Source organism: Cupressus sempervirens, chromosome 2, assembly GCF_028749045.1.
Source record: "Cupressus sempervirens isolate cs-2001-9-10 chromosome 2, ASM2874904v1, whole genome shotgun sequence".
Classification (NCBI taxonomy): domain Eukaryota; kingdom Viridiplantae; phylum Streptophyta; class Pinopsida; order Cupressales; family Cupressaceae; genus Cupressus; species Cupressus sempervirens.
Genome location: NC_143119.1, coordinates 285968376 through 285988107, shown reverse-complemented (window position 1 = coordinate 285988107; position 19732 = coordinate 285968376). Strand labels below are relative to the sequence as shown.

General features: G+C 36.7%; 1 protein-coding gene across 1 annotated transcript; it reads right to left on the bottom strand.

Annotated features, from left to right (window-relative positions):
- Positions 1-213: 213 nt before the first annotated feature.
- ARF19 (auxin response factor 19) lies at positions 214-19390 on the bottom strand. The gene is made up of 15 exons (XM_089813443.1): positions 18896-19390; positions 15592-15704; positions 14468-14566; positions 14280-14336; positions 12427-12573; positions 12217-12301; positions 8728-8818; positions 7848-8012; positions 7610-7732; positions 5641-5716; positions 5375-5513; positions 2382-3881; positions 2075-2271; positions 1680-1867; positions 214-1479 (listed from the first exon to the last, which is right to left on the bottom strand). Exons 1-15 carry the CDS (start codon positions 18939-18941, stop codon positions 1281-1283), a joined length of 3225 nt encoding a protein of 1074 aa, XP_089669569.1. The 5' UTR covers positions 18942-19390; the 3' UTR covers positions 214-1280.
- Positions 19391-19732: the final 342 nt, after the last annotated feature.

Sequence of the window (19732 nt, the reverse complement as noted above, 5' to 3'; positions counted from 1 at the left end):
ATTGACTTAAACCCGTGATTGAGGTCAGGTTCTCAAGTCCAACAATTAATCCCACTGCTTTCTGTAACAAAGCGCACTTCACAAGAAGATTTGATTGTTGAAAAGTATTGGTACGCACTGGTTTGTCCCATAGCACCACATGTTAAACCAACTCAAAACAACAAGTGGTACAAAAGACAAGTACTCATTGCTAGGCTGGATTTGGATTCACGATTGAATTATAAAGAAAAATCATCATACACTGGAATTGCATTTAAGGAAAATCATTCGAAGCAGTTCTTGATTTTACATTTGTGCCAATATTTTGTACATATCCAGAATCTTGGTCAGTACAAGTTACATTTCTGGATTATATGTATTCTTTCGGAGACTGTTGTTCTCCATTTGAAATCCAAGTTGAGAAAAAGATCCATGGCTTAGACTACAAAAGATTTCGGATGAAGTGAAATATCACTGAGTAGACTCTAGAAAAGATTTCAGCTGAAGTGGAACTTCACTGAATTCCCAAAAATTTATAAAAGGAAAAAGAAAAACCCTCAAAATGATTCGCAATTTAAATGGCAAATTGTCAACTGAGACAAGATACCTTCATCCCATAGAGATGTATGTACAGGAGTATATGGTACATATTTTATTGGTATTGCACAACAAAGCTCTACCATCAGCACCGGATCTGTGATTTGCATCATAACCACCTTTATTAGGTTGTAATGTGCATTCTTAAACAAAATTTCAAAAAGCTGATCGCGATCATTCTTCCTGGAGATACTTCTAACTCAGGTTTCCCCGAGTCAGTTCCACTGGTGCATTTTTCACATCGAGATGTTGTAACAACTTCAGTTACATTTCAAAAAAAAACAGTATAACTGCGATGTAGCCAGAATCAGTAACATATCTGATTTTCTGACAGTTGATATTGAACTGTTACCGAGTGATTGTAGATATTTTTCTCCTGCTTGAAAGAAATGTACAATAAACATCAATGCCTCTGTTACAGTCCAGCCTGGACAATTTTTATAGAGCTGTCACCCTGCCAGACTTTGAAATGCTGGCACAACATTGAATTAGGGCTGGCCAATGAACAACACATAAACACTGAACCAGCTACTAACCAAAATTTCAAGAAACGAGATCTATCCAAGTAGAGCCATCTTCAGATATGCTGCATAGGATTATAACTCTAGATACTGTTTTCTTGCAGCGTAGAATCTCATTTATTTTGATGAGAAAATCAACTTCTGTTGTTCCATGATTGATGAGGGCAAAACATCATCCGAACATTAATGCTCCAATGATCCTATTGATGGATTGGTAGAGTTCTGATCACAATGATCTCTCCACATTATTCCACCATCAGAACTGCTACAAGCTTGTTGCTGCAGTGGTAAAGTGTTCAGTATCTCCATACCTTCCTGACTCATTTGCAAGACTTCCTTTGGTGATAGTATCTTGATGCTTCGGACACAGCTCACAAATTCCCTGAAGACAATGACATCAATATCTCTCAGGAAATATAACAGTCCTTACTATTTAGTAAAATTCCCTTATTTGGAATCAAGTTTGCACCATAAACATTCAACAAGTTTAATAAATATTTCCAGTCCTTGATTGTAAGTATTTGTGCATAAATATGAAAAAGAAAACTTAAAATTTTGGGTTCCAATAAGACAAAGACTTACTCCCATGGATCGTCTCCAACAAGAAGTACATCATTCTCATTGTCAACAAACACAAGTTGCCAGCCTGAATGAGGATCTTCAAGCTGGCCGACAAGCTTAAACATACAAGCGAGCTCATGCCGCAGCTCATCATAATTCCTACACCGTGTAACATCTATAGACCTTCCAACAGAGCCAAGCTTGTATACCTACATCCAATGCAGAATCTATCAACTTCACTGCAATTAGATGATGGCACCCAACAGTTGCAATTATTATACAATGAATTATGAAACATCTACTACGCCCATCAATTTGCATAGTCATGAGAGAAGCTTTAAAACTTCAGTGATTATCTTGCTATACTATGTTGAGTATAAAAGTTTTCAAACAATGCAATCGTCATAACTGCAAACCTTAGTAAAGGTCCGTACAGGTGCAGGAGTTTGCTGCCATGAGCCTCTCTGCAAGATGCCACTTTCACTGATTCCCATATCACTTGAAACACCTGAGTCAAAAGGAAGATCTGGAACACCAAATGATTGAGAACTTATTGCTGCAGAAAGCTGTGTTTGGATATCCTTGCCTGTATCAAATGTAGGAGCCATTGTTCCTGCAGAAATATAGTACTGACTTCTGAGCATTCTTTCATTTATAGCTAGTAGCTAGCTACTAGAAGGGACATAAAAATTAAGTAAATGTTTAAATTAAACAAAAAATTACTTTGAGGGTCAGTCTGAATATCACTGTTCTGGGAAACATCTCGGAAAAAAAAGGGAGATGACGGGAGAGGTAGAGATGATAAACTTTGTGGAAGAGATGTATCAGCCTGTGCTAGAGGAAACGAAACTGCAGAAGAGGATGATGTTTCAATTTGACCCAACTGAGAATTCAGATAATTTTGGAATGTAGACTGATTTGATTCTTTAACCGAAGAGTACCATGATGTAACCTGGGATTCGCCAACAATGTTAGAAGTTGGCATTGAAGACTGTGGACCACCTGTGCTGGGCCTCAGTAGGTTTGCACAAGCAGTCTTTTCCTCAGATAAACTTGCACATTGTTTTTCCCTCGCAAAGCCATTCTGCAATGGGTAGCTATTTGCAGAAGTTGATGTTGAACCAGATGGGGCATCTGTTTCAGTAAATCCAGAATGCGCTTTTGTGGCCTGTGGCATGTTTACCGGTGCTTGGGAGCGAATACCTAACTTTAACAACTGACCTCGTACTTCAGGTATCTGCATTGATAGTTGCTGCTGCTGCTGAGAACATATAGGTCGTGGAAATGGATTGTTCATATGCTGCAGCACAGGTGAAGAAAGATGCGTCTGCTGCAAGTGAAACTGTTGAGAGGACTGAGTTGGCTGCTGCTGCTGCTGCTGTGGCACCTGTTGCTGCTGCTGCTGGACACGCTGTGGCTGTTGGTCTGATTGCTGAACTTGCTGCTGTTGTTGTGATTGCTGAACTTGCTGCTGTTGTAGCTGCTGAAATTGTTGCTGCTGCATCTGCTGTTGAATCTGGTGTACTTGCGGCTGATGCAACTGCTGAGATGGCTGTTGCTGCTGTAGCTGCTGTGGCCTTTGATGTTGCTGATGTGTTGGCTGTGCCTGTGCCTGTGCCTGTGCCTGTGCCTGTGCCTGTGGTTGTGACTGAAACTGCTGTAGCCGTTGCTCCAATTGTTGTGTGGGCTGCAGCTGTAGCTGTTGAAGAGATTGATGTTGCTGGTTCACCTTCTGCATCAACACTTGGTGTTGCTCCACCTGTTGTGCAGGCATTTGCTGCTGTCTCGGAAGATGCTGCTGATCCAACTGTTGAGATGGCAACTGCTGCTGAGTATGAACATTCTGTTGGTGGTGCTGCTGAGGAGTAATTTGATGTTGCTGTTGTGGCCACCCAATTTGTGATTGATGAAATTGGTCTTGTGCTGATTCCTGAGACTGAGGAGTACTGAATTGTAAATGATGTGATTGTAACGACTGCTGTGGAGAACTTAAAGGTTTAGGTATTTCATTACTCCCAAGTTTCTGAAAAGTAGAACCAGCCATAGGACGATAGTAGTCTGATTGGACGGATGGGGTAATTATATCAGGTCTTTGTTGCATATTCATCCATTGAAGTAAACCGACACCAGTCATTGTAGAATTCTGGTAATTGCTTATGCCAATGTCCTCTCCAAACCGAGGTAAAGTTCTCTTAATTGCATTCTCTATTTCTGAGTCATCACCTGAAAATCCATTCAAGCACTTGAGTTTCCTCAACAACCTTATCTCTATTGTCCTTCAATGAGAGTACTCATCTAAATATATTTTAAATCTATTTGGGAAAATATATTTTAAATTTATTTGGGAAAACAAATTAACTGTAAAAACCAACTTATCCAATACTTGAAAAAGCCAATTAGAGGTAGTCAAATGCAATCAATTGCACATAATCATTTTCATTATAAACCTAGTTTGATGCTAAATATGTGACAATCTAATATGCTCCATCCCATCATAATTTATTATAGAAACTTAAGTTGTGATAAAGCACACGAATGTTCTTCATCCTTTAAATTTAGCACTGTTGGTTAATAAATTTGTTCCACCCACTGCCCTATTTCCATTTACTATCACCTTTCTCTGATTTGAGGGAGAGAGTTCAGAGAGACAACAGATTTTAGGTAAGGTTGTAGTGCTCAGTGATGCTTTTTGTTTTTTCAGGGGTGCCTTCAAGTTATTGCCTCCTTGCATAATACAATGGTATCTGTAATTCTCTGTAAATTTGACAAGCCTGACCAGGCAGCTACTTCCGGAAAATTCATATTTATGCTCAGATAATACAAATCAATAAGTTAAATGATGAACACAAGTTTTCCAATCTTTAGAGTTCTTATGGGTGACCACTGTCAACTATTAGTAGAAAGATTTTTAAAAGGCCCCAAAAATAAAGCAATGCTTTAAATTTTTAGGAGCGCATACCATTAGGCACATGAACACTCTGTGAAAGTGAAAAAATAGCTAAAATATAGAACTGTCATGATAGTGTATCAAAGTCTGCAAGTTCTGTGGAAGTGTTTTAACTTTATGATCCATGCACTATGTCAAAATTTATTCCACTTCAGTATAGACATCTGCAAATAAATTTGAAGTTCTCGATCTTAAAACCATTAGTTTAAAAATTGCCAACACTCTGATTCTTGCAATGAAATGATACAGTAAATGAAAATCAAAAAAGAATAAGCATGTAAGGAGATAAATGGCTTGATTCAAATAATAATTGTGAAACCATACAAACACAGCTAATCAACCAACTACTTATAAGATTTATTCAGGAAGAACAATAAAGCTAATACACAAGCACAGTAATCTGAAACAAAAACAGAATTAAATGCTTTTGCAATTCATACCAGACAAGAGCAGCTACATAGAGCAAATGCATATGTATGTACAGTAATTTAAAACAAAAAGAATAATATAATTTGCAATTCATGTTGCACAAAGAAAGCCCCTAAACTAGCAGGCTATTACACTTTTACAGACACAATGATAGGAAAGTTGATAAAAACAAAAAGGCCTAGCAAAGCACCCCATAAAAATGCATTGTAAGTAATTTTTTAGCCTTTCAAGCATGACCTAAGTAACTCACAACACTGTTATACTTATCTTATATAATCAAACATGCCAAGTTTTTCTGTGCGCAATCAAAAACACAACCAAATGGAAGTCTGGATTTTACCAAGCATCCCTGGCTGGCGAGGGCGTTTAGGCCTGAAAAATGGTGGAGGACAGATAAAAAATGGAGTTGCCACAGGCTCAATCTCCCAGATAGAAACTCTATTTTGCTTTTCACCAGCACTTGATTCATCCCATCCGACCTATAAAATATCAGAAATATAGTAAGTAAACCAATGCAGCTCTCATATAGGAGGCTTTGTTAATGCCAAGGAATTCAAAAGTAGAAGCACGGGAAAAAATACCACCCAACTTCCAGATAAAAAATACCTGGATGTTTCTCCACTGTGACTTTGGCCATCTGACAGGATCAAGATCACTAATGCCTGTAATGGTACCCATATACCTGCATGCAAGCAAAGTACAAACCCAATAATCAGTACCAATAAAATAAAACTAAAGATTTGTATTATTTATGGTATGAGTTCAATGAATTAAATTATAAAATAAAAAATGAGAACTCAATTCACAATCTTGTCAAATTAAATCATATAAGTCCAGCCAATACTTTATTCTAATCAATCAGAAATAAGAAAAGCAAGATGTATCATGGAATAAGTAGCCAATAATAATATACAACAGCTTATGAAATTTCATTAAAAAGTGCTATCTTCAGAACTTCTGCACAAGCATAGCATGCATGTCTGAAATTAATAAGTAAAACCTCATTATACAGAAATGCAGATTAATTTGCTGAAACACTAGTTACTTAATAATAAAAAAGTTACTTCTGCAAATTGCCAGAGTTCATTCCAACCGCGCTTCCAAAGAATATAAGTATGAACCAATAAGCAGTTGAAGAGAGAATTTTCTCAAAGCTCCAGGTAACAAAGAACAACTTTCAGTTGCAAACTGCTCTTCTCATTAAGTTCACGTCCAGGAAAATTATCCTGCTTCTCCTCCCCCTACCCCTACCCCTCCTCTCCCCTTCAAATTATTAAGGAATTTCTTCCATATTTCTAGAAATGGTATCTTGTGTTAAAAATACAAGAAGATGAGCCCGTCTTTTTGGCAGACTCATAATATGCAGTCACAATTAAGCTGTTTCCATGCTTTGCCTCCTCAGAAGCTGCTCTGTGGGTTTTCAAATTCATCAGCAATATCAAGTTTCAACTATTAATGTTTTTAATGCAATCTGGGTCATGTCACTGTTATTAAGGACTTTCAGGGCTCTAGAAGCTCTTAGGAGGACTTTCAAGACTCATGTCACTGTTATTAAGGACTTTCACGGCTCTAGAAGCTCTTAGAAGGACTTTCAAGACTCTACAAGCTCTTAGATGCTGCAGATGGTTTGATTCGTAGAAGAAATCTTCTAGGGTTATGCCATCTCATCTAATATACAGATAGTTTTTATAAGAAAAACATTAATCCAAGAAGCCAAAACTCTTGCTTCTGTCACACCCCAAATGTTTTAAAGACAGATTTTTTCTTGGGCGACTTTTATCCAAAATCATAGCATTGTGTATTTTTGCTGAGAGTTTGTAAGGTCTTTAATGTTATTATGGAATTTCAAGGCTCTAAACTCGCATATGCCCTCTCATCTAATATACAGATTGTTTTTAAATTTTGTACTTACAGAAAAACATTAACCAAGAAGCCAAAACTGTTGTTTGTCACACCACAAAAGCTTTAAAGATAGATATATTTCTTGAGGAACTTTTTATCCAAATCCATAGCATTGTGTATTTTTGCTGAAGATTTGTAGGACCTTCCTGTTAGAATGCATATATTTGGATGTTATTTCAACATCTCACAGTTGTAATCGTGACGATGTGCACTAAAGCTTGCATCTCAAATCTGCTCCAGACAGGAAGATAGCATTATACAAGGTTTTTGCAGCATATAAGTTTGCAAATGCAAAATGATTCCCCATTGGAGATGATCTCATTTAATATTCTCGCTGTCCAAAAATTATTTTATCATAGAATTGCATCTTTATCAGATGATGTTAACCAACTACTTTCTTGCTCAAGGCTATAAATATATTGTCTGACAAAGCTTGGTCACAAGAAGTAATGACATGAAATCAAATTGATCTATTCATAGAAAATAAGAACAATTTTGTGCCTGGATAAATTAACATACAAGATGCCTTCCAATAAATTCTTATTTATTAACTGTGATATGTTTCTCTTCCTAACAACTACCTCCCACCAAACGAACCATGCTTTGTGATGGCAAGGATGCTTTTTTGGAACAAGCTAACTACTTTTAGCTTTTTAAAAAATGCAAACATTACCTGCGAACGCTAGATTCTTCAGTTTCAAACATCATTCTGAACCGCATACCAAGTGAAACCTGTGCACAACGGATTGCTTTGGTGTACTTGGCAAGAGGAATGACAAACTCAGATGGGCTTGCCCTGTTAAGAGTAGCAGTAAAACAAAAATCTAAAATTCATTTCTCTCATGAAATTAAATACCACCAACATCTGAACCAAACAGGGCAATCAAATAGCAGAAGAAAATCGAAGTAACCTGGGATTGTAGAAAACCGTAAATGGGCTATGGTTAGAAGCGGCATGAGCTGCTGCAGCCAGGACTCCAATATGCATACTGTCACTAGATAGGACAGAGGATGCTATAGCTGCTTGTTGCCTATTTGCACGCCTTATACCCAGAAGCAATTGTGATTTCTCATCCCTGTTATTTAGAAAATGTGAATGTGACTCATGATTGGTCATAGAAAAAAAACGTAATTAAGAACTCATCAAATTTCAAGGACGCGCCATTTTGCACTAATCGAAGCAAACAACAAAATATGCCATCAAATTTATCATAAGCCAGAAATCAAACACTGTCAATAAACCTTAAGGATGCCTTTGAGGCTTTTAATTTAGAGCAGTTTAACCCCTTTTTATACAACCCCAAAAATTGTCTAACAAACATGATGCATCCTAAGCCCTGGCAGTAACTAGCAATTAGAAAAATTATTGTCCAGGCTATTTTTATCCCCACCTTTACTGTTTGGAGTAGCTAAAGACACTCTTCATTTGAAAACTGAAATGCGATCTTTCAGATTCTGTTCCTTTACATGTTCTGATACATTAAACTCTACGCAACTTATGCTTTTCTGAATATGACCATATCGTTCTTGAAATGGTGCAATTATTTATAATATAGCTTTCCCATTTCATCTTACTTTTGGGGAAACAAAATTAAATGATTATAAAATAACAAACGGTGGGAGCATGTAAACATGCATTAAAATAGCTAGCCTTGAGAAATTTATACCTAGAGCATCCCTAGACAAGTATCAAAGCTAAAATAGAGATAATCTGATAAATCATAAAACTCAAAACATAGCAATTCATTAAAAATATTTGCTAACGGTTCTGGATAGCAGTTTTACAATTACCTTATAAAAAGGACCGAATCACCGGCGAAAAGTCTCTTTGCACTCACAAATACACTCCAACCTGTTGTTAGAAGATGTCTCTTTGGCTGACCTGTAACAACAAATGTTTTGCAATCAGTCAGAAATGAACCGTTACAATCAAGCAGTAAAAAAGAATAAAAAACTTGGAACAGACTGGTTAACCAGCAACATTCAGCTTATTCTAAGATATAAATAAATACATGGTGGCTTAGATAACAGTGAAATGGCCACTGTCACTTGTATCCAGTTTTTGTGTTCTGGATATTACTATATCAGAAACCAATAGTTCTCAAATTCTGCTCTTAATCTACACACAAACCATAACTTAAATCTCATCACTTCAAGTATTGCTCAGGGATTTAGGCCAGTCTACAGAGTGATGATGTCAAAGTTTCAAACATCTTTAAACCTCTGATTTTCTTAAAATATTGTAGAATCTTTGGTTAGCCTAGGGACCTCTATAACCTGTACATTTTGAAGAATTGTTCCAGTGGCTTTATAAAGATGCACAAGCGAATCTTTGGCTTGTTCTACTTCACCATAATATGCCTGGTGTGCTATCCCTGTCTTAAAATAGGATTTTTAATTAAATATCTTATGATAATCAATTATAAAGATAAATTTAAAATATATAATTAAATTATATAAATAATACATTAAAAAATAAAGAACATAAATAATTATGATCAAAATATAAATTAACCAAATTACAATATACACAAGACATGACATGGAGCAATATATTAATAACCCACTTAAGATTAAATGATTGCCGTGGAGAATATGTCTCCCAAGCTCGGCATACCCAACCAAGGTGAATATCATGTATGATTGTGTGTGTTGCATGTTCCACATAAGGATACCCAACACACATCTACTCCTGGCGGTACAAGGGAGTTAGAGAGTGCATAGTCAGCGGAGATTATAATGAAAAGGAAACAAATAACATCGGGTTATGATCTAGTACCAGCAGAGAATAATAAGCATTGGTTCCCATCACTTCATTCCTTGACTATGCAATAAACCATATTTTGATCTATGCATTAAGAGGATGCATAAGATGACATGTGCTTTGTATTTGATATAGTCAATGATCATCGTTACACATAAAATGGTGCAATTAAGACAAATAAAATGACGTGACTAAAAGTGAGTCACAATCTTTCAAACAAGAGAGCTGATATAAGAGAAGGGAGAGAACAGGCTTCATATTCTTCAGATCAAAAAACAATGAGGCAACACAACATTTTACTTCTGACTATAACTGAGCGTAATTTTATCATCAGCAAGTCATTAAGAAGACAAAACGACAAGTATGCTACAGCCATCACCAAATTGGGGATCATCAAACAGGAGAATACTTAGTATGCTGGAAGATAATAGATTTTTACTGATGAAAGAAAGTACGGGTGCACTCGAAATAAGAAAGTAAAAGAATCTTTATATTGCCAAAAAGCATTGGGTGACAGCAAATCATACTGTAAGTTAAATACTGGTTTGTAGAATGAGATATTTAAATTCTATTAAGAATAAGAATCTTATATGATCTAATATGTATGATATACAAATATAAATATAAATAAATAAATATAAACGTAAGAACAAAGTCAGAATTACACACACATAAATATGTACGTATGTATATATGATTTAATATTTTAATATAAGTAAGGTCATCTGTTTGAAATATCACTAATGCACATCTTAAGGATCTCATGTATCTGAATTATAAGAATGATGACAGCATTATTATGATTACATTAGTACATTGATTGCATTGGTTACATATTATGTTCGGTTATTCATGCATATAATTACATTATATTCATACCTCACAAGATAAGGTAAGGCTTGCGGTGGAATGGACTGTGCTAAATCATACAAAGGCACTAGGTAAGTCCTGCAATGGAATGGGCGTAGACTACATCATACAAAGGCGCTAGATAAGGCCTCCGGTGGAGTGGGCATGAGTTACAATGAGGGGTAAGGGTGAGGCCCACTAGGTACGTAAACCCCAGTAAGCGTGGGGCCAAGGGGGACAAGGTTCTGTCCTTGGGCTTAGGGTTGGCCTAGGACACCCTTTTATATTACTTTCATCCACCTTTAAGAAAGTCAAATGCTAAACATTACATGTTATGGATTGGAATCCTCTTTATAAATGTATAAGATAGATTATATCATGTTAACAATACATTTAATCTATGAATGTATATTTGTGCCCTTTTAATTTTTGGTGTTGCAGGACCTAAATCAGGGATTATGTTGTAAAAAGACATTTTATTGGGTAAAGTTATATCTCTTACTATTCTACAATCCTCCTTTTAATGGAATTTGTAATTCTAGGAGCAAAATAAGTCAATCCCAAAAAAGGGATATCACACCTGGGCCACTGTCCTAAATAACGGGCAAATATTTTCTTCTTGATACAATAAATACTAAGCATGTGCTTACATATGTGCAATTAAGGGCACGGTTTGGAATATTTGAAAATTTTCTTGCTCACACACATAGATCATAAAAAATAATAGCTATTCTTTAACCAACTCCTTCCAGTTGATTATATTAATAGATTTTTTTTGCTGTAGATGGAACATCAAGTTACTCTTCTTCCTAAAACATAAGAATTTAAGTACCTGTCATCTTGGATCATCAAAAACAATAACTATAATAATTCATTCCAGATGGTTATGTTAATACAATAGTATATAAACATCACTTATAGCTTCTGACAAGAACCCCTGAATATCTTTGAATCAACACCTTGGATCAAACTATATGATCCATCATCAGAAGATGAAGAAAATGATAAAATCCAGACCAAATAATAATATCTTAGTTTTTGGGCGGAGGCCCTAGCTCGGTTGGCTAAATCTTCCCTGTTGCAGGGGGTTGGTCATGGGTTCTAGTCTCCCCCGTCCCCGTGGTACCGGTGGGCGTGTCACGCCAGCGCTACCGGTCACGTTAAAAAGTTTACCCAGCGCATTAAAAGAGTAAAAAAATATATATATATCTTAGTTTTTTCTGTCCGTGTAACATCAAGTAACTCTTCTTTCTAACATAGTGAGGTTTATGCACAGTTCTATAAGTATGTTGAGAGGTGGCATGAGGTTCAGCAAGTTAGTTTTCCTTAATTATCTTACAAGAAGACATAATTCTCTGTTTTTTATGCATTCCTGAGACATACTCTAATAAAAAATTAACTCATATTAAAAACCTTAAAAGTGTTCTGATTTGGCTTAGTTACATTATTAGAAATCGGAGCCGTGCACTTTAACTCAATAAAGATGTATAGAAAAATATGAATAACCCACACAAATTCCCAATGCCCATCCTCGATGAAAAGATTGTCCAAAAACTCTAATCCTCTCATAAAAGGCTTTAAATAATTATTCATGTTTCATAAATAAAGTAAATTCTCAAATAAATCATTAAAAAAGGCCAACAACTATCTAATTAATAGATACATACCACGATAGATATGTCTAAACGTCCATGGATGGTCGTGTAAATCTCTCGCCACAAGTTCTTGTGCTGGGGGTTGCATGCTGTACTCCTACATTACACCCGAACAGTAACAGTTGGAAATTAAATTCCATATCAGGGTCTCAGTAACTTTTACTATACAAGAAAGTCAAAGAATAAACTTTGGTACAAACAAAGATTAAAGGAAACACTTACCAGAGGAGGAAAAATCTTCTCTGCAGCTCGGCGAGGCACAGAAAATCCACCGTGAGTGCTTGTATCACTTGCAGTCAGAGTCTTGCAAAAGAACTCTGTTGGCTGCTTACTTTGTTTCAGGCCAAGATCAGAGGCCAGCAATGCATCCTTGTCATACCGTAAGAAACATCTTGTCGGTCAAATGAAAAACTTCTTTTTTATTCCATGGGTTACAAAGACAACTCTCATAAACAATCAAAGATTCAAAACAGAGTATAGCAATTACACTAATATGTAACTGATGGTAAGGATTTTCAGCCAATATAACTTGGAGTTCTAGAGCCTGAGGAGCCAAATAACACATGCGAAGTATATCACATAGAAGCATGACATGTAGATAATATGTTCCACAAAATCAAGTTAGGAATAAATTCCTATACTTATTTAATATTGTCATTGCTGCTTTTGGTCTAAAACATGGTTTATGGCTGTTTGGAATCCTACAAGCAATATAGCTTGGAGTGCTAGACCCTGACAAGCCAAATAACACACTTAAAGTGTCTGATGTATATCACACTGCAAGACATGTATGTTCAACAAAATCAAGCTAGGAACAAATTCCTACATTTATTATTATATAATATTGACATTGTTGCTTTTAGATTAAAACATAGTCCACATTCTGTATGGACCCCTACCGTTCAGCATTTTGAAGGTCTATCTCTATCTAGTCTGAAGTTCCAATAACCAGTTTTTGTGAAACGTGTACAACAATTTTCTTATTAAACAGAGAACAATTACCTTCCTCACGTGACTGACTATGAGCCTAACCAAGGTATGACGATATCAAAGTGGTACAATCTGCTTGAACAAGGATAAGACAATAATTGAACAGCTTCTTTTCTTAAAGCCATGAAGAAACCAGCAAAATCTGTCATTTCCATTCATTCCCATGCAGCTTAACCTAAGGAAGAGTGCCATGTAGGGCAAATAGAGAATCGAGCAAATTAGAAGGTGAAAGATAAACAAACTATGCTGTTTGTTACATTTCACAACTGATAATTATTATTCATATGAGCAAGTAATGATTGACTTTCACTGCTTTAAGGATACATTAACAAGATAGGTATGGAAGACTGAAAGATAAATCAGAAGGTAAAGGTTCCGCAAACCAGGCAAAGGCTGTTAATTTTCAGACTGCTACCATTGAAGAAAAAATGCAGCCAATGAAAAGCTTTATGTTTCTTTTATAGAGTGTTTTAAGTTTTAACCAAAACACATAATTGTGCAAGATTTTTGACAGATGCAATTTGAAACATGGATTCCCACTAGAATAGTGTCCGCAATGGTATGTGGCCATCACTAGAAATTACAAAACAACTATATAAACAGGAAAATGTCTTTCATGAATATTCTAGCCATTTTTTGTGTAAAACAAGCCTGCATTATGCAATCTGAAATTTGAACCGTACATGTGTTCAGATCTTCTGAATTTTTTATTGTAAGTTTTTCAAAATTCCGCAGAAAAAAAATTCAGAGTTCTGCTTTTTCTGGATTCCACCATCTTGTTTCTTTAACAAGTGGCATGCCACACTGAAATCCCAAAAAAACGTAACATCAAATGTGAATGGTACACCCCTAATAAAGTCATAAATTGCCCACAAGCATCACTGGAAATTTGGAAACAGCAAAGTGATTACACAAAAGATCGACAAACATATAAACAGCTGCAGAGACCTATCTAGTGCTCATGCCCCCTTTTAGCAAATTATTGATTTTAAGTCATTTCTGCTTCCTACATTATACCAGTTGTCGCAACTTCATGCATAGAAACAAGGAGCAATTTGACGAGTGACATAAACATTTGGTCTTACCGTATTGACAGGCTGTAGAGTCATCTGTGCATATACTTCATCAGTCTCCGCATCCGCCTAAAAGGATCAGAGTAAAAAAATTGAGCATACACAGAAAATGTTACATTCATAATATTGGTAAAGGGGAAAATAACGTGACTCTCTGGTAGTTGCTTACAAATTCTACAGTTTGCTCTATAGAATCTTACATGCAATGTAACATTGTGAAGCTGACAAATCAACTCGCTGGGAAGATTAGGGTAGTTGGGAATATGTCCGTCAGATTCCCTTGCCATCGACGCTGCAACCTGGTGACAGAAAACTAGGCCATGTAAGTTCAATATTTCAAATTCATTTCTTGTAACAGTCTTGAAGGGCAGGGAGGATGACATGCTGAAAACAGAAATTGATGAGGTGTGCAATTCACAAAAAACAGAGAGCTCATATATTTTAAGTAAAGCTTCAGGGTTTGCACTCAGACATATGATAGGTCAGTTATTGTCAGAAGTGCAAAACTCTAGGAATAATATACCCTCTGATATTTCAGACATCCAATCATCTGAAGTGGATAAAAGGATCTTGTATATATACAAACAGTTATATTAATCAGGGTTTGCACTTCAGATATATGATAGGTCAGTTATTGTCAGAAGGGAGAAACTCTAGGAATAATATACCTTCTGATATTTCAGACATCCAATCATCTGAAGTGGATAAAAGGATCTTGTTTATATACAAACAGTTATATTATAAACAATACACTCCAAGGGGTTGTGATTAAATGCCAACATGGAAAAACCTAAGATTGGAATACTGATTCAAAGTGCCCCTGCAACAACAAGACTGCCCACAATCAAAACGCAACATGTTTGTGCTGTAATGACTATGAGATACATTCAAATCGTTAACCATGATTACAATTCTTACTAATGTAGCCCAAAATTACCTGTTACAAAAGATTTACTGACAAGGAAAACGCAAAACAAATCATGGGTTTATTATTATGTAAAATTGGTAATCCACCAAAACTGATATGATAATTAAGTTTGAATAATGCACTAAAAAATCCTTAGTAAATTGTAAGTTCAAATGGTTCCCACCAAAACTGATATGATAATTAAGTTTGAATAATGCACTAAAAAATCCTTAGTGAATTGTAAGTTCAAATGGTTCCCAATAATGCCAAACATAAATTTCAATACTTGCTAAACCTTTCAGTCAAATGCTCACATTCAAATCGTTATATAGAAAGTGCAAGATAGCCCTCCAGATAAATCATATTATTGAATGAAAAAATAAAATAATATTCACCGTAGACAAGCAGTCATATTACCTGTTCACTGTGGCCCTGTGGAAAATAAACAACAAGGCTACCAACAGGTGGCAATGAAACAAGAGGTCCAGCACAGGCATGCCAAAGCTCCGAATTAATGCTCCTCCTTTCTCCTGTATGAAATTCATGAAAAGTTTAGCCTTATAATTAGAAGGCAACAAATTAAATTATAAAAGTAAATATTATATGCAATGATTATATAATTTTATTGTCCAAGGGTTTGAGCTTAATTGGTTGAAGCATTGAGTTCTCATTGTGGTGGAGGTGTTCACAATAACTGATTACTAAATTGTGACTCTCAGTCTTCCTTAAGTGGTTTCTAATGTTATTGCTTGAATGGAGCTAGTATTACCCTCATTGTTGTGCTCACAAGGGTACTGCTGGTCTTCTGTTAATGCTTATATGAGCAGAGTATTTGAAAACTATATATATATATATATATATATATATATATATATATATATATATATATATATATATATATATATATATATATATATATATATTTCTTCAGAAGTCCTGTCAATTTGAGTAGGAAGCCTTCTCAATGGCTCTCCTCTACAAACAGAATTGACTGAAATTTTATATTTTGAAGCTACACGTAGTTATACACCTAAGGACCCAACACAGCCACTGGAGAAGTCCCAAAACATTTTAAACAGAAAGCTGCTTTACTCAATAAACATGACAGTGAATAGCCCATTCACAAGCTTTGTGTAGTGGCAACGCCTGACTTGATCCCACAATTCGTCACTGGATCAAACAAAAGACACTCAAAATCTATACAAGTGTAAAAAGCCCCTTGCTCTCACAAGGAGGTTGCAAGACTGACATCTAAAAACATTAACCTTTCGATCCAGGCAAGGCTCCCCTGGGTTCTACTAGCACTCAGAAGACTCTGGCTGTTTACTATTATCAGTTATGCATTTACTATATAATATTATAATTCTCTTACAAAGAAATTAGTAGCAATTATGAATATGATGACTACGGTCTCAGATTCAATGGCTTGTAAGGGGCCGGTAACTGGCAGCTAGAACCTAACAAAAGCATCACTCTACAGAATAGTAACAACAGAAGATTACATTTTTATAAGTAAAAGTGCGCATGCCGAGAACCACTACTGCCAAAGAGAAGGAACTGAAAAAGGCCAAATGCATTTATCAGAAGCAGACACCAAATCAGCTGGCAAGAGACGTGCACCAATGGCAAAGAAAGAGGATCCAGAAAACATTCATTTTCACAAGCTAGGAAATCTGCCAATAGTTAAACTATTGCAATAACGACACTAAATTACTACAATAGTTTTCTTCACCCCTAGCATACTAGTGGGAAACCAAAATATTCACATAGAGATTAACTATCTAACTTCTGAACCGCGTCTGTACAGCCAGGGGCAAATTGCATCCAAAGATGAAGAAAATGTTTAACATGCAATTTAGATTTTGTACCCGGCAAAAGGAATGGAAACTAAGAATTTAAGAAAAAGTAGCTGGAAAATAGCATCTGGGTTAATAGACGCAAGTTGAATTGAAGATGAAGCGATTTTTTCGGTTTGGACTAAAAAGCAGTCTCCCAACTCCCAAAAGAAACCCCTCATTGTTCAGTTCTGCATTGTTTAGGTGTTTGCACCTGAAGAACTGTTCAGCAACAAAATTCTACAAGAAATAGTACCTTCTGGAGCAATTGGACACTTGTTTCATATCAGGGGGACGGAAATGTTTGAGATGCTTCTTGAGAGAAAGAGAGATTTGATTGCTTTAAGATATATATTAAGTTCAAACTTGTAACACAAAAATGAATTGAAGCCAAAGTGCTGCAAGAAAGTGATTGTCTGAACCACAACTGGGACAATTAGACATAAACTGCATAAGAAACGTAGGAATATTTTAGGCCTGGATCTAACCAGCAGATCACCTCGGAATAGGAAATCTCCCTCACGGCAACGAGGAAGATTTTTCGTATGGCTCAAATCGATGCCCTTTGATTATCAACCTCTAGCCCACGCTAGGCTCCCACGACAGCGTTGGCGCACTCTACTATAGATTCAAACCCCTTTGCAGTCCTCCAATTTGTCGATTGCTCTCTCAACATCCTCTAAAGCTCGCTTCCTCTCGTTTCCTAATCTGTCTAGCCCAGCATGTAATTTTCATAGACCAACATAACTTAAATTTTAAACATTTAAAACACCCGTTCGCATCCTCTATGCTCTACCACTTAGCTACTAGTCCTTGCATCAAAGACGAGAGTTTAGATTATTCTGTTACAAGCCTTGCCAAATCCATCTACATTCAGAAAACAGGGATGAGAGTACTGGAGGCCCAATCCACGCTCCTGCAAATCCTGGACCTTAGGAGGGCCACAGAGGTTCGGTGATAGAGCACCCCGCAATGCAAATACATATGGAAGTTCTTAGGTCTGAATTTTGCTGGTTCATGTCTTGAGACAGAAGAAACAGACACGACTCTCTACCGAATATAAGAATGCGAGATCTAGATTTTCTTTCCTGCTAGAAAACACAACTTCCTACACCTATTTTGAATAAATCTAAATCTACAAAGACATCGCATTGTCTGATTCCTACGTTAATTCTTGAAGCTACACGCATCTGAGCTGAGATTTCACCCAAAAAAATGGCTACAGCATACAGGGTATCATGGCATACATCATCTGTCCTTAATCTAGCATTGAATCTCCTGCCACATTGGAAAGGACTTATATAACATGATCTGTCACTGCCGGCCAAAAAACCTCAATTACTGTGCATGGTGGATATGACCTCCAAGAAAGTTGAATTTAGATGTTAAAGCAAAATTTCTGGAGACATTGTAAAATAACCTTGGCCTTCCTTGCTAGCCCAAGACAAATGCAACTATACCCAAAATGACTTAAGACAAAGTTCCCAGTTCGGCTCCAGGTATCTACCTCGTTCGTGTCTAGAAATTACAGTTACAAAATGCAGCAGCAGAAACCCAAAAAAAATATCACAGTTACCCAGAACAAAACTATCACCGACCCATGTTGTCACTGCAAATCATGATTTCAGGTGCTTCGGACTGAAGACTATGCAAGCATTCAAGTGAAAGGAGAACCCAAAAACAAAGGCCAAACCACGCTCCAAGGCCTCTAAATTGTGCTACCCAAAATCTAAAAATCCAGCCCACAACAACAAGAAGTCTGTGAAGTGCCACAAAAACAAAAGCATTCCGTGTAGTGTATGTTAGCAGAGCACAGATCACGTGTTCAAGCCCCCCGCCAAGCCAAACCTACAACACCAAACGACCCAGAGCTTTAGAAAATTTACCGTCTGTCGAATGAGAGACCAGGCCATTGAAAGAAGGCGCCTTCATCTTACAAGATCCAAACCGCGTGACTCACAAATTTATCGCACAAAAACCGCGCATATGCGCTTCCACTCAGACACCCACAAGTCTAAACAATCTCCTCAGTTCCAGCACGCATTCTCCCTGCAAATTTATTACAACAGAAATGACAAAGCCCGCTGTTATTTTCCCGTACGTGAAAGTGGCATCTGGGATTGTTGCCGTTGTGGGGCTAGTTTTCTGAGGGGCTGCTGTCAACCCAGCTTCAAATCCCGCGCCACAAGCTTAGCTTTGAGTGAGTTGAAGGATTCTCAATCTAGATGTGTTGAGAGCCGACATAACACACAGCTTCTTCCGATTTTTGCTACATATGGAATGATGACCAGTTTTCCTCTGCCTCAGTCGACACCAACATTTACACTCCAACACATTTGGTTTCGAAACATAACCGATCGCCATTTTTCTCCCCCATTTTTAATTTGTTTTTCCTTCCTGTTATTTATCCACTTTTTATCCGCTATTATAATTGTCCTCGCCGTGATAGCTCCAATCCGTCATGTTCCCCACATAACATGTAATTTGGCATATCCCCTTGTTTTTCTTATTATGATGTTGTTTAATCCCTAACATTGTCCCTTTTTCCTTCACCCTCCTCCGTTGCCATAGAGCTTTCAAAGTACACAATTTATGGGACCTTGCTTGCCCTTTACCTTTACATCATGTTAGTAATGGTCACATGAGATGTAAATGGAGCAATTGTTGTCTTGAGTAGATATTGGATTATTGTTCTTAGTGACATCAATAAAATTGGTTGTCAA

Excerpts from the sequence above, each read along its gene's own strand:
- ARF19 (XM_089813443.1), bottom strand. The coding sequence starts at position 18,941 with ATGAAGGCGCCTTCTTTCAATGGCCTGGTCTCTCATTCGACAGACG. Across the intron at positions 8,013-8,727 it reads GATTCGGTCCTTTTTATAAG|GGATGAGAAATCACAATTGC; the intron begins GTAATTGTAAAA and ends TCTAAATAACAG. Across the intron at positions 2,272-2,381 it reads TATTCAGACTGACCCTCAAA|GAACAATGGCTCCTACATTT; the intron begins GTAATTTTTTGT and ends ATATTTCTGCAG.